Raw genomic sequence first — 16208 nt, forward strand, 5'->3', positions numbered from 1 at the left:
TACTGAGGTTAATGAGCTGAAGATCTGTTGTGGCATTTCAAACAACACTCATAAAATTGATTAATAGGCAGACCTTCTAGCTTTACTCCTCCAACCCAAGATGTCTGGAAATACTAGTATTTCGGGGGTGTGGAGGAGGGACCAATGGACCAGGTGATCTCTAGTGCCAGCTTTTCAAATACACTCATCATGTAGCTGCTCCTGTCCAGGGAAATGGGAACCAGCGTGCTTGAAAGATTTTAATTTACTTTTCTTTTTTAAAGCAGACTGCCTATTTCTTGAAGCACTTCTGCTTTGACAGTCTGCTCTGACAAACCGAGTGCTCCAGTCTGAAAACAGTCAGCACAGACAAAAGAAAAGCATTTAGCAAATTCAGGCAATTCATTTCCAATCTTGGGTACCGTATTACAGCAACAACAGACCTCAGAGGGCTCCACTCCGCTGGCGTATCGCCCGTCTACTGTGTGTGCAGTGCTGTATGCCAGAAAAGCAAATGCACCTTGCTCACACGTACCCCTTCAGGTGCTTTTTGAGGTTCTTCATGAACCCACCATACAAAAGTTTTTACTGTGCAGTGAGACACATGGCAATTCAACACAGTTTCAAAAGGGAAACGAGTGCATGACACCCTGTTAGTTCCCAGTCCTTCCTCTCCCCCAAGCTTTCATAGCACAAGACAATCCGACCCAACATCCTCAAGATAATCAGGTTCCTCTAAGGTCTATAAAAATCAGGGACCGGACAACAGAGAAGTTTGTTCCTGTACAAGCTGCAGGGAAGATTATCCAAGGTCATAATCTCTGTCCTGCCCTCAAGGGCTTCAGCTCGTGTAGGGAGTTGGTGAAGTGGACCTTGGAGCCTGCCAACAGCCACACAGAGGTACAGGGCTTGGGGGGTTTTGCCTCACTAGTGTGTTTTGAGCCATACAAAGGGAAACCAACAGTCCCTATGGGAGACCACAAGATAATCGGCTGACATAACTATATGGAAATAGAGAGGCAGGGACAAAGGTGTTTTCCAACAGGTATCTTGGTTGAAAATGCTCCCTCCCTCCTCCCAGTCCGGACCAAAACCATGATGTGGACTCCTAAATCCCACTGAGGATCAAGTCTGACGGTCACTGCGATTTGGGCATTTGAAAAGGTCTGCCCAAGCACTCCCCCATGGTTTCAGCAGAAACAGCCTCTCTCCACCAGGGCCTTCCCCATGAATAATGCCAACAAAGCACACACTGGGACAGCAACACGGGAGAGCTTTATTTTTTTTTTTTTAAAAAGAAATACCTCCCTTAGCATGTCAAACCTATGCTTAGAGAATGTCTTTTCCTCTAGCAACACTGAAGCTCCACATGCGGTCCCTTCTGACTTCCAGCATAGCAATTCAGGCAAAAAAACCTATTGCTTATGTTAGAGAGAAGTGTTTTCATGTTTGTTTCTAAATAGGATCTGTCAGCTCAGTTGCTCCATGAGAAAGATATCTATTCATTTTACTCCGACACCTTCATCCCCGCTATTAATTATCTGACAACTAGAGCTAAAGGAAGAATTCACTGATGACTCCTTCATGGGGCAGTTGGCTTAGAATTACTGGGAGCAGCAAAAACTTTGCATCAGGAAACAAAACACATGGCAAGAGCATGGAGTCCAGGGTAAGCCTGCATAGTGCCACTGGTATGGCACACACTTACACAAAACAAGTTTCTGCCCATGGCAGAGCCCCACTGCTGCACGGAGATGTTTTGTCAAGACTTCTATTTTAAGAGAATGAGTAGAAGGAAAAGCAAAACAGTTGGTCTCAGCTGGGAAAAGCTTATTTGCTCTTGAGATGTGCTTTTCTCTAGGACACGGATCACACAGCAGCCACGCTGCTTTAAGGATGTATAATTGAACATGTAACACTAATAACAGCAATAATTCACCTCTTTGCAGACACAGAGCAACGACCACAAATTTGCGTGCAATGCTTTGAAATAAGGCTAGTTTACTGTCACTCCAGGCTGAATCTTGTCTGGGCACCAACCTTCAGATGAGGGCCAGAAGAACAGTAAAACCGATGGTGTTTCTTGCCTCATGGCCACGCTGAGGTCATTTGTACCCAGCTGGGAGCGTCCACATGCCCTACTTGACAGCCCTCACTAGTGAGACACTGCACACCACAGTACAGCCCAAGTGCTGGGTACAAAGTTCTTACATCTCCAGTATCTGACACAAACCTGGGGACAGGGGTTGGTCCTCATTAAAGAAGTTACTAACAAGCTCTACTCCAAGCACTGCACTAGATTGCTGACCCTCTCACCTAACCAAAATTAACAGCTTCCGTTTATGGCTTTGTTAAACAATCGCTGAGGTCTCAACTCCATGTGTTCACATGACTGAAAAAGCTGGGGATGGATGTGCGCACCAGTTATTTCTCAAAAAAAAAAAATTTCAGCCAGAATCCAACTCACAACTCTCTTGCTCTTGTAACACACAAAATTTCACAAGTCATTTATTCTTTCACACAGAAGTTAGCATGCAACTTTCAGGCCACTTCAGACTTTTCCTTCTAAGCTCCAGTTTAGACCAGAATATTAAGTTTTACAAGAACAGTTTCTTCCTTTTTTAAAATTAACAGCCAATTTCTTCATCCGGTGGTCATTTTTCTCTTTTGCAGTTACACTTAAAATAACAATAAAAACTCTGCAGCAATATATTTTATGTATGGATTTAAACACAAGATGACCAGAATGACTAAAACCATCAGGTGATTACAGCTTTGAGCTGTTTCTTCTTTGCTTCTGGTGTCAGATTGCTTCTTATCTACTGTAATTTTAAATACTACATATTTGCTTTACCCACTAAATTAGAATCTGGATTATTTGGCTGCTTATTTTAGATTTCCCAGAGGTACAGCCTTCACATTGCACTGTATAACCCCCTATCTTCCAAATCCTGCTGTTTCAATATTTACTGAAACACTAATGTTAATATAAATGCAATTAGATTTAAAAGAAAAGGAAATATTTCTAGGTTAGATGTTGACACCATTTATACAACAAAAAACCCAAACCTTTAATGTATGCTGATATCCACAAGTTCACGCTCCCAAGGAGCATTATACCTTTGTACATAATTTCCACATGCAGAAAACAGTTTATAAAGCATTTTTTTTAAAAAAAAATACAGGAACCTAACTACAGTATATGTAATATATATCTAATAAACCTGACTTCCCAATAGGTTTTAATATTATTTGTTAATTGCTGCCACAGTCACACTCACTGGAAAACTGCAAAGAACACCAACAAAACAAAAAAGCCCCACCTCTGAACAGCTTCTGACTTGCTGAACATGTATTTTAAGCTGCATAACGTTTAGGTCTCAGTAGCTGACCTCTCTGGACAAAGATTCATCAAACAGGACTCGACAACACATAGCAAAACACTGGAAGCAGCCTCCCAAACCATACTCAGTGTATTGGTACTGGTGCACTAGCCACTCCAACATCTCTTAGCAGACCCACCAATAGCTGTTATTCTTGCTGACAATACACAGAGCAAATGATTTTGGGAATCAGTCATCCAGACAACCTAGTTTTTTAAGGAATTTATACAAGCATCCTAGACTTCCTTTCTCAAGTTTAATGACTATCACTTCTAGAAAAACTGGGATGAAGTCAGGAACAACCCGTTGAGCAATCCCACTTGCTGGAGATTCGTGTTCTGTAGCAAATACAGAGACTGCTCTTGCTATGTATGAAGCTAGGTGTTTCATTCACATACTTAAGGGCTCTGAACCACTCTCTGAGGAAACTGAGCACATTACTCATTGACAGAGGCAGTGACATGGAAGGTGCTTGAATAGCTATCAAGAGCATTGAAAATTTGTATTTGCTCATTTTTACAATACTTTCCACAGTAATCTGGGTACTAGACAGTTTTGTAGCCCCTTGTTCTACTACGGGCAATGGAGCTAAGCCATCACAGACTGAATACAGCCCACAAGACTATTTGTGATGAGAAGAATGAAGAAGCATGCAGGAAAAGGAAGCTTGAGCCTGTTTATTTGTAAATGTCTGTCTCTGCACGTGAGAAAACATTTTCTGAAGTATCTCTATTCTGAGGCACTCAAAGGTATTATAAGCGTATTTATTTCTCCAGCTGTATTTTTCTATAGTCACAGCACCAGAGAAGTAACTGCCTATTAGCTCATCAGCTTCGAACCCTTCATTACACTACAAATTACTTCTGAACAGGGTTTCTGAATTTCTAGCTCTTCAGCCCTGAGACAATTCCTTATTGCCTTGCCAGAGTTATGAATATTACTTCTTATCACAGCAGGAAATTTAAGTTACTGTATTGCACACAGACTCAGAACTATCACAGTCACAGGCTACATTAGCAGCTGAATATTACTAAAATTTCAGAACCAGCATCTATGACCCTACATGCACAACTGCAACAGGAAAGCAAGTGGCACGCATCTCATGACAGAGAGCAGCAACTGCTCCTGCTAGACAGTTTTTAAGAAAGCACTTTTATTTCTGAAGTATTTCCAGAACGGTGACTTCACTGCTCATGCATTTGTACCTTTCAGAAAAGAACAAATATCTTGCTTTATTCTTCATTTTATGTCAACGTGTTGTAACAGAGCCATCTGCTCCAAGCAGACATTAGTCTATAATACTAGTCTTAAACACTTTAACATAGCCAAACCTCATGGAAGAAACCATCTCTGCACGCACCTTCCCACCTGCAGGTCTTTGGTTTAGTACCAGCAAGAGAGAGAAAACTGTAGCAGACTAGCACCAAACCCAAACCCAAGAACAAAAAAATATCCTCCATAGATCTGTTTTCAACCCATTAGCTCAATATTTTGTTTTTCTGCACTGGAGTTCCCCCTCTTTCACTCCTAAAGAAGTTCGCAAACTAAATAAATACCAAGAGTTCTACAAATAGAAACAATTGCCCCAAAAGGGAAAGCTCCCTGGTTAATGACAATTTAATGCTCTGGTCAAATAGGTTTCAAAAATGAAGCGTTCTGTTGTTGATTTCATGCAATCTTCTCAACCTAAACTGCTGCAGAGACTCTTCAGATACATATTTACAAAAAAATGCTGCAAAATGTTCAGTAACATCTGTTTGTAATGTACTGTTCAGATTACTACACTTCTAATCAGGTTTGCATCTTGTAGGAGACAATTGTTCTTTGCTCAAATGTGAGCCAGGTGGAACATCTTTAATCGTATAAGAAGATCCCAATCTTAAAGGAAATTTTCTGTTCTGATGTTCTTTTTCCAGACATCCGATTATCAGAGGATGAATTCCCTCTAACAACTGCAGTAATTACATGCCTTCTGCTGGTTCATCATTTTAGGGTATTGCGGGGGTGGCAAAAGAGTGGGGCATAAGAGCTTTAAGCTTTCTTTGAATTGGTAACATACTGCCACCATAATTTCAGAACGATTTGCCACATGTCAGGCCCAAGGATTACCGGCATGCTGCAACTAAATCTGCGCTATTCCTTTGACAACAGCCAGAGCAGCAGCTGCTGAATATCGTAATGGATTTACACTGCTTACCACCTTTATTTTCAAGAACAAAAATGGGAGAACACCACACTTTTGCCTGGCATCTACTGCTTAGATATTATTTCAAATAGTTAGTCTACAGGATGACGCATGTTATAAAGAAAAAAAAGATGAAAAGTGACCATCATTGCTTTAAGACAGGGGTGGGGGAGGAATTTTTTTTAAAAAACACTGAATCACTTTGGACACAAAAAGCACGCCACTGCACAGCCCACACATACCATTTATTCTGTGATGGGTTAATAAGTTCAAGTTACTTTGGAATTGTTATCTGGAGAAGCTAAAGTCTAAAGGTTATCTTGACACAGGGAAAGATCCTGAACCTGTATTCAGTAAGTAGTATGAATACCTGAAACCAGAGCCAAGGAAATATTACAGAATAAACAGTTTTGTCGGTGAGTACAAATAATGATATGAACTTATTTTAATTGTCAAGTTACCTCAGTCTGGAACACTGTACAACAGCCATATCAAGTTGCAGGTCTGGGCATCTTTTAAACAAACAATTCAAGAACATCAGTTGCCAAAGAAACATGACCTGATGGCATGAGCTGTTCTAGTGCTGTGGAGGAAAGTTCACTTCGGTCTTCTGGTTGCTTCTCTTCTCGTGTTTGTAATTTCTTGCTAAATTGTAGTGAGTCGTGTTTCACTTAAGGCTCCAGACCGCACAGGAGTCTGTGGGCTCCAAAGCCCTGGTACAGAAACTTGCAGTGATTTGAAACCCTGTTAGAAGCAGTATACCAAAGAGTAACTAAATGAATAGTAGTCACCCACATTTCTTCATGCCAGAAGAATGCACTTCTCTGCTGTAACACAGCAAATGCTAATAATCCGCTACTGCAGCAGAGTCCTTTCAAGGATGTAGTGTATCCCAGTCTCCAGATGATTCCCACTGTCCTGCTGTCTGGCACTCAGCTGGCTGGTTTTCTGCCAGACCCACACAGCTGTGACTAGCAAGTTACATACCACACCGCAAAATTGCTCTTATTCCAAGACAAATGCCTATAATGATCATTTAAAGACACTACCAAGTCGTCGAGTGCAGGAAGTCTGGAAGTCCAAAGGAAGCTGCTACAGAACTAAACTTGCTTTTGTCCCCAGTCTCCGCACAGCGAACACGCATGCAGCAACTAGGAAGGGCTTACCTATGTGTCAGAAAAAACAGCAGTGACTTCAAGAAGTACCAGGTGTACAGTACAGAAGAAGGTGAGCTTTACAAACATTCAGTAGAACAGTTAAATAGATGACCTAAACCAGAGCCTTATCCCAGCAAGGCAAGCCAAGAGGCAGCTCACTGAGACTCTCCACAGGAGAGAAATGCCTACCAGACAAGCTGCACGTCAGCACTCGCAAGAATTTTCAATCAAGGCTTCCCAACATCTCCACTTCTCACACAGTCCATCCGCATCCATTTTGAGCTTCCTCAGATCTTTTATTACTTTATGAATTCCAGTATTGAACTGAGGGAAGCAAAATGAATTTAGCCCAGTTTAACCCCAGAAAGAAATAGTGTAAACAAACATAAGGTGACAAAAGGCCACTGAGTACAAACTGTACTATATTATTGAAATTTCCTTCTTATAATTTGAAGACCACAGAAAATGTGTGTCTCTTCAGAGTTTCTGAAACACTCGATGTTAACAAAGAATGTTACAGTGCAAGCTGGTAAACCCTTCCTTTCCAAAATGCTAACCTCAGGAGCCAATTTTTCCATTGTCACCACCCAGTGTTTCAGGCATTCAAGAATCAGAATCTGTTTTCCACGTTAGGTGCCTGTCCGCAATGCTCCATTAATGGCTTATTCAGTTGTGCTTTCTTCTCTCTTTTTCATAAAACGTTTTCAATGTTACAGTTTTTTTCTATCAGACTGAGCACTGGCATTCTTTCTCAAGCCGATTTCCTTTTCCAGCCGCTTCAAACTCTAAGCCATTACTATTTTCCACAAAAATTTAGGCATAAAATAGCGTTTATAGCAAGTTTACACGTAGTACTTGTGAAAATGCTTTTAACAGGATATACACCAAGTTAAATAACGCTAAGTGCTTCTACACTGTTTTCCTATCAACTACAGCAAGAGGAACCCAGTAGTACGTTAGTTCCTTTGACACCACTATGTGCCCTCAGCATAGCATGTCAAGTGACATACACATTGTTGCTGGCTCTCCATTCCCACCTGAGAAGAATAAGCACAGAAGCTGTGGATAAGCAGCCTTACTGCAGCCAGTTCCAGGTTCTCCTCCCCAGTGATCCTTGTCGCAGCCGTGGCCTGAAATGCACTCTCAGCTCCACAGGGGAAATCCCAAGGGCTCACAACTCACAGCAGCCCATGGTCCTTTCCAGTGGTGATAAAAGGTTTCCCATTTCAACCTCTGCATCTCCCTTGCTCCTGTGTCACCTCCCGGACATATGTAAATGAACCCGGTAACAATTTAACTTAAATTACTCCAACAAAATAAGTGCTATGTCAAAAGATGATACATGATCTTCAGCTTCTTGCTGCTATCGCACATCAAATGACAGAATTTAGTTTAGTATTTAGTCAAGTGCTTTCAGCAGAGAACCCTTAAGCCTCCAAAACAATACACTCTGGATGACTCTACTCAGCTACATACAACATTTATGAACCTGAGAACTATGGCACTCCCCCCCCCAAAAAAAAAAAAAAAAATCAGAAAAAGACCACAGTTCCAACTCAAATGTTGTTACAGTATGACATCTTCAATACGAACTGTCACTTTGTAGGAAAGTAAAATTTTCTTTTATTTATTTTAAATACCCTGTATTGATAACATCAACATTTCTTCTCATCATAATTCAGTAAGTCAAAATTCAGTAGTCAGAAGCCTGGGTGAATAGCACTAACACTCCATATTTGCACTGTAGACACATTACAATAAGGAAGTGAAACTTCTGCTCTAACTATTCAAGACAGTCTCTCATGTGAATGCTGGAATTGCACTCAAGGTATTAAACCTCTGTTCACTTTCTGTTCAGTCATCTTCCTTTTGATGCCCCAAGTAAGGTACACATATGGTTTACTTCTTATTTCAATCTTTTACAATCACAAGGAACCAACCAGACAGAACATATTATAAACAGAAGTGTTAATTACAAGAGGAAATAAAAATATTAGGGACATTTGTCAAGTTTGCCCTAGAAAGCCCTGAACTAGAAAAAAAATATGTCTAAGTCAACACCATTGTCCTTTTCTTAGTCATCTTACACCACCTCATTTCAAAACATTCCCAAGAAAAATGATGTGGGAAAAACAAACCAGCTTTTAAAAAAACATATCTTCGTATTTAAAGATTTATCATATCAGATTTGTTTGCCAAGTGTAATTCACTCAACACATAGTAACAACCTCCTTGAAATCAAGCCAGTACGTACACTTGCTTATATTCCAGTTATGAGTCAGTACAAAAAAAGACTATTGAAAAATGTACTTTTTGCAGTGAAACACATAACACCATTCACAACCAACTCAGCATTTCTCAAGCTGTCTGCTTTTATAGCCATGACTGAATTTCTTCCCTTTTTTTTTTTTTTTCCTTAAGAGAAGGTATCTCCCCTTACTTTTTAGTATATCAAAAATCAAAGCTTGGATTCCAAGTAACAAAAATTAAACATATGACATAATATAGCAAAGCCATTCATTACAGTCTAAGCTATGTTATAGCTATCTGAAAACCAGAAATGAGCAAATCTATTTCTAAGACCCGGGTGAGTAAAGAAAAAATAATCCCTAGACACATGGGTATGAATACTTGAAACAGGAGACTAAGCACCTGATAGTCACCATCTCAGATTGAGTGTAACTATTACTGTTCATTTTGCACATTAAATTTAGGCTCATCTATAAAACAAAGCAACCTCTTTAATGAGGGCTCCGGGGTAATTCCTTCCAAACTGCGACCTATAGACTGTACCTATAGAGCAAATACTTCTTCACTTAAGAATTGCTTTCACATTGTATTGAACTACAGAATGTAAACTTGTCCTCTCTGAATGAGCAGAACAAAGAGAAACCAAGAATAGTAACAGACTAAGCAGAATTAATTTAGCCTTCCTAACAACAGGAGCAGACATGGATGCAGAGGTATTTTGACAAACTGTCTTGCAGAATACAACAGTGTCATCCTGGTCACTCTTCACCGTGTATAGCACAAGAGCACTTGTGAACGTTAAGTAGCCCTAGCAGATGATCTTCAGGAGCACAAGATGAAAGAGAAAGGAAACATGGATGCTAACTCAGGTTGACCCCCCGTGATTTATTTTAAGGCATTTATCTGAGCTTTTGAACTTCTATAAAGATAGTTTTTAAATGTCATGTTAAGGCACCTTTATCACACAAGCCCTCTCAACAAAACTTCGGTAGGTACTGTAAGTAACTGAAACTTTTTACTGTTTAACTGTCACGTAGGCTTTGCTTCACCACAGGTACCCAAAAACTTTATTGAAGTGCTGATCAAGCAAATATGAAAACTGGTGATCAGGTTGTTGGATGATGCAGTCACATTCACAGTCAGTGTTCACATACAGTGTTATTTTTACTTCCATCCAAGGTAAAAACAGCCAAAGCTGAACCGGAACGCAGTAATGACACCCCACCCCCCCCCAAATGCACAGACAACATAAGGTATTTTGTTCATTTTGACTGAATTTGCACCACAACTATGCATTAAACAGAGCAGCACAAGCTTACCATCTTTAACTCTGCTGGAAAACTGAACTATAAAAGCAACAATAGTTGGAAGCAGACTACAGGGAAGCGGCAAAATTTGGTCTCAGCAAGTACTCTGCCTCTAGTAAAAGCGTTCCTGTTTCTATGCAAATGATTTTACACTCCACTGGTCCAATGTAATTGTGCTGCAAAGACTACGCAGTCTGTACACTGTACAAGTACCAGGAGCTAGATGCAGAAGTATTTTTTAATTCGAAGTAATCAACATGTTAAAAAAGGTATCTCTTCAGCCCATATACTCTCATAAGGCAGCTGACACCTTTATCATTCTTTGGTTATTTAACCAGATGTACATACTTCAACAGATACTTACATATATATATATATGTAGGTATGTGTATATATATATCTAGATATAGATACATCTCTGAGGTAGTGATGTTACAGATGTAACTTGCCTGGGTGAGAAATGAAAGGAACAGAACCAAAGGGATCTTCAGGAGGATTTTTCTGTGGAGCAGAATGTGGCTCCACTTTCTTATCTGAAGATACTCTCCTGGCCACCAGCCTGTCTGTAAAAAACAAAATGAAACAGAACAAAAAATAAAATAAAATAAAAATGGCAGGTCTTACGCCTACACAAAGATATCTATTGTTCAGGGTGAGGGGGAACATACTCTCAATTAGGGGTTTTTGGGATGTCTTTAAAGATATCCTACATCTTGGAATTCTTACTACTTAATCATTCAGGAAAATCCACCTGCACAAACCTATTGTTAATCCCCCTGTCCCACCAAGAGCAGCATGTATTTGCTGATTGAATGCTTTAAATGAGAATCTCTCTTACATATTACATGCAGCCTATGTACTGTGTCATAGAAGCTATTAATTCTCCATGCTCTTGAGGTTTTAAAGTCAGAATCACTACGCTTAACACAAAATTGTTCATTTTATCCGAGTTTTGGCCAGCCTTTGCCACAAAACCAGAAAAGTTGAATATCACAGCAAAACAGGTAGGAGTACTTTTTATTAAATGCGTAATGTCTGTTAGTAATTAAAAACAATCCAAGTGTCATATAACAGACATGTAGTGTCTGTTTTGTACAGTTTTCAGACCTTAGGAGACTGATCCATGTTCTTCTTTCTAAGAGCGACATAAAAGGTTTTTAAGACAGTAAAAAATTCAAAACTAAAAAAAAAAATGTAAATAGTAAATACAAGTTTTTCTGTCTAAGCTCTTATTCTAGATCAGATGCAGATCATCCAGCACAACCACCATACTGCAATTCAGGAGGGTCCGGCAAGGCCCATTAGCCGTTTATCAATGCCACTGTGACAAGGTGTTTCACCTTCAGCTAACATCCTACATCCTCTATGCCGAAGACAGCATTTTCACAGCAAGCAGCTGCTCTTCCAAACAATCTGCAGCACAACCTTCCTGACAGTTTGCCACTGTAGAGCTACAGCTGAACAGTGCCCTAATTAGGTATCAAGCTACCTGCATATTTTCTATTCAGTCCTTCAATAGAGCAACCAGGAGGCTTTAGAAAGATAACCACCAGGGACTAAACAGCAAGCTAATCTACTCCAGACAGATGCATATTAACCCCATGTACAAAGCCCAAGAGTTTTGAAATTACATGCCAGTTCTCAGAGACAAGCATTCTGTTCATACTCAAAACACCTGTAACGTGAATTGCCTTACTCTTACCTACCATTACTCTCCTAAGAAATACAAGTGGAAGTTGTGCCATGACAGACAACCCCTACTTAAAATGTAACCCCACACATATGGACATAGGCAGATACTAACCAACCCAAAGTTATCCCACACTGATACAGCCATGCAGAAGAGAATACTAGCAGACACACACAAAAGATTAGCAGCTCTATGTTTTATACGATCAGCTTTGAGCCTTGAACACAAACAGCTGCCAAATATCACACCCAACAGCAGTACTTGTGCCTGTTTCTCAACAGTCATACCCACATTCCTCTCCTCAAGGAGGAAAGATTTGGGCTTCTGGGGGTTTTTTTGGAAGCGTTGGGTTGGTGGGTGTTGGGTGGGGTTTCAGGGGGGTGTTTTGCCTGCGTTTTTTTCTGTTTGGGTTTGGGTTTTTTTTTTTTGTTTGTTTTCTCTTAGAAGATATGTATACGACCTTGAACTTGCATCTTTACAAATGCAGACTGAGTGCAGGATGCTTTTGCCCTACTATCCCTTGTATCTGGCCTCCAGAGGACAACTGGTTGCTGCAGAGTTTGCAGACAACCAAACTCTAGAGTAACTTTTAAGGGCGCAACAACTTGAACTACCCTTTGGAGAGCCCCAGCAAATGCTGGCATGCCAGACTATGCGACTTCAAGCCTCCCAACTTGAGTAGTAGGGCTACTGGAAAACAAAAATGGATTGAAATGCTCAGCATGCAAGAAAACTTAGGTAAAGTGAGTAAATACAAGTTTCAGGTCCTCCGTAACACCTAGATAAATATGTACTGGGATACATTTCCCTGGAAAATAAAATTTAAAATTTGTCAGTTCATCAAATTTAAGTCTACTGGAAAAGGATGAGACATTTTCCAGTCTTCTGAGGCACAAGTATCATTTGTCCACCTCATAATAAGATCCACTTCCCTTTAACAGAGAGTGTTTGAGAGAACAAGAGACAGCAATGGTTCCTCCAGTTTCACACAAGCAGAAGTAGATTCAGCATGACAGTCAGTATTAGACTTCATTGTGCTTAAGATGCAACTTCCTCAAAGCAAAGATCAGAGGCATTTTCCCTTCAGTAAATACTCATACGAATGCAGCCCAGATTGTGCCAGAGACACGACCATGCAGCACAGCAGACCCTTCCATAGAAAAGCAGAGGTTTTGAAAACCACAAACAAGGAATCTAGCTGTTTCCATGCAAATGACAGGCCCAAGATTCCTCAGGAGACAGTTCTCTTGGGACTTTCTGAAGTGCGAGCAGCACTTGCGCACAGAGAAATCCTGGTAAGAACCACAGCTCTTTCCTGCATGGATGGCCTAGGTAGGTCCTTCACACTGCACACACTGCAAAGGAGATGGGTAAAGAGCTCTATAGGCTTTGCAGCCACAGCTATCTCTGTTTAAGCACCAATATGATTCTGGGCCTAACCAGAATCTGTGCAATCCAGTGTGAGGGCCGTGCCGGTATTTTTTTTCCCCCGGTGAGACAGCAGACTCCTTTTCTTGGCTCCCAGTTCTGCAGATTAAGTTCTTACAGGAGCTCTTTGTAAGAGATTCATTTCTTCACAATGTTGTCAGAAACTCAGCATCATGTGTTGCTTCTGGACCCTCATTAATACTGATAACAACAACAACAGAAACAGAGAAACAACAGTGTACATACGAACCAGGAACTCCATCCTGTAACTCTGTCCTGGTTTCAGCTGGGATAGACTTAATTTTCTTCTTAGTAGCTAGTACAGTGCTGTGTTTTGGCTATGATGTAAGAACACCGTTGATAGCACACTGATGTTTTTAGCGTTGCTACGTAATGCTTATACTAAGTCACGGACTTTTTGGTTCCTTGGGCCCTGCCAGCGAGAGGGCTGGAGCAGCACAGGACACTGGGAGGGGACACAGCCAGGACAGGTGACCCAAACTAGCCAAAGGGATATTCCATACCATATGACGTCATGCTGAGTATATAAACTGGAGGAAAAAGGAGGAAGGGGGTGGACATTTGGCATTATGGTGTTTGTCTTCCTGAGGAACCATTACGCGTGATGGAGCCCTGCTCTCCTGGGGATGGCTGAACACCTGCCTGCCCATGGGAAGTGCTGAATGAATTCCTTGCTTTGCTCTGCCTGCGTGCACAGCTTTTGCTTTACCTATTAAATTGTTCTTATCTCAACCCTTGAGTTTTACATTCCTTTCCCATTCTCCTCCCCATTCCTCTGCGGGAGGGAGGTGAGCAAGCAGCTGCATGGTGCTGGGTTGCTGGCTGGGGTTAAACCAGGACACTCTGTATCTAAGTTCTCCGCAAAGGTCCTCTGTTCAGAAATCTTCATTCGATTGCACATTACTTTTTACTGTCATCTTTTTACTGTGAAAACTGTCACAAAGTGTAAGCAAGGTATTCTGTTCTATGTTAGCTCCCTTTTTAAAGGCAAAGTGATTAATCATCACAGCAATACCCATCTAATGCATGAAATCAAACAGTAATGTTAGCCTGACAAATTATGACATCTTGATCCTGTAACAAAGGCTGTGTATATTTAATTACTCATGTATTACTGTCATGAACACACCAGCTTTAAAAGCATTTGACATTTAAAAGCTTTTTTAATTTATGTATAAAGTATCAGCTCAACAATACAAACCAAGCTTTTGGAAGTGGAAAGAAAGTATGTTTTGAATGCTGCTCAGAACCACGTAACATTGCAAAAAGACAAACTTACATAATACTGTACATGACTTATAAAGTACAGGACAGCAATCAGGTTTAGATACAGAAAATATAACGATTCATCAAATCTCTATCTTAAATTCTCCTTCCTCTAGGCGGCAAAATGATTCACAGTAAACCCAAAAATTGAGGGGGGGAAAAAAAAAAACCTACTTAGTAGTAGACAGCGCTTTCCTCTCAAAAGAGATGACCTACATCTAAAGAGAATTAAGCCTTGATCCTTAAGATATGTCTGAGGAAATTCCAGGAAGTATTACACAGTTAAAGACAATTTCTAGGTATAAGCCTTAATTGTACAATATATCTCCCTATTTCTCATTAATCCACCTAAGTTGGAGAAAGTACCAGTAGACAAAATTAAGTATAAATCTTTGACTGCAGTAGAGACATTTACACTACAAGGGAAGTTAATACAGTCTTTGGCACAACATCCTTAATATCAAAAAAATGAAGTTAAAAGCCTTTGTAGTCTTTGATGTAGGTATCTATGTGCACATACAAACACACCACCCCACCCCCCCAAGATTAAACTAGCCATGCTCCCCCTCCACTGGACCTCTAACAAAAATCAAGCCAAAAGGCCCAAGGAAAGCTGTGCCTGCATCGCATGCCACATACAAACAAGACCGCCACCTAGTGTACTGTTGGTCAAGACAGTATTTTCATTTTTATTTTTATGTTTTCTGTATTCAAGTGACAAAAAAAACCTTAATGCTGGTTATTACTAAGCAAAACTATGCTGTTAAATTTACTTTTTTGATACAGCATATGAAGTTTATTACCACATCCAGCTTCCTCTGTGCACTGAATTATCTTTACTAAGAGGTGAGCCAAAAACATGCCTAAGTAGACTCAGTCTTTAAAAACTTCAGACTATTTTCACACACATAGTATAAAATCCTATATGGATAATTGAATTACAATAGTAAACTGTTCTTTCTCCTAGAGATTCTGAGACAGCCATTTGCAGCACGTAGGTCCAAGTTATTCTAGCCTTTACTAAGTCTAATATTTTGCATGCAATTCAGCATCTTCACCAAAAGAGTAGTGAAGCACTGGAACAGGCTGCCCAGGGACGTGGTGGAGTCACACCATCCCTGGAGGTATTTAAAAGACATGTAGACATGGTGCTTAGGGACACGGTTTAGTGATGGGCTTGGCAGTGCTGGGTTAACAGTTGGACTCAATCTTAAAGGTTTTTTTACAACCTAAATGCATGTATGTTTTTTCTGTTTTCCCAGCTCACTATAACAAGCCTATTGAGCTACTCCAGGCAAGCATACCTCTTGTATGGCATTTTCCAGCTGTTTTGTAATGCCACTTGAAACATGTCCTTGTTACTATCTTCTTTTGTGTTTGTTCAAAACATGTGGCTTAACCAAATCAATCTCAAAATTTACTATAAACTGCACTCAACAATCCAACAGTCAAAGATTCTGGAAATAGGTAATGTTGTGCTGACCTTTTGGTTCGAGCTAACCTCCAGATTCAAGAGTTTAATTACTTCAAAAGACTTCTAAG

At 40.3% G+C, this 16208-nt stretch overlaps 1 protein-coding gene across 1 annotated transcript in view; it reads right to left on the reverse strand.

Moving 5' to 3' along the window:
• The window catches only part of BMP2K (BMP2 inducible kinase), a 62911-nt gene that overhangs the window by 2745 nt on the left and 43958 nt on the right, over positions 1-16208 (reverse strand). Inside the window, 1 exon segment of the mRNA XM_056353094.1 lies at positions 10711-10824. Within this exon segment, the coding sequence (XP_056209069.1) occupies positions 10711-10824 (114 nt within the window).

This window comes from Falco biarmicus, chromosome 1 (assembly GCF_023638135.1).
Source record: "Falco biarmicus isolate bFalBia1 chromosome 1, bFalBia1.pri, whole genome shotgun sequence".
Lineage (NCBI taxonomy): Eukaryota > Metazoa > Chordata > Aves > Falconiformes > Falconidae > Falco > Falco biarmicus.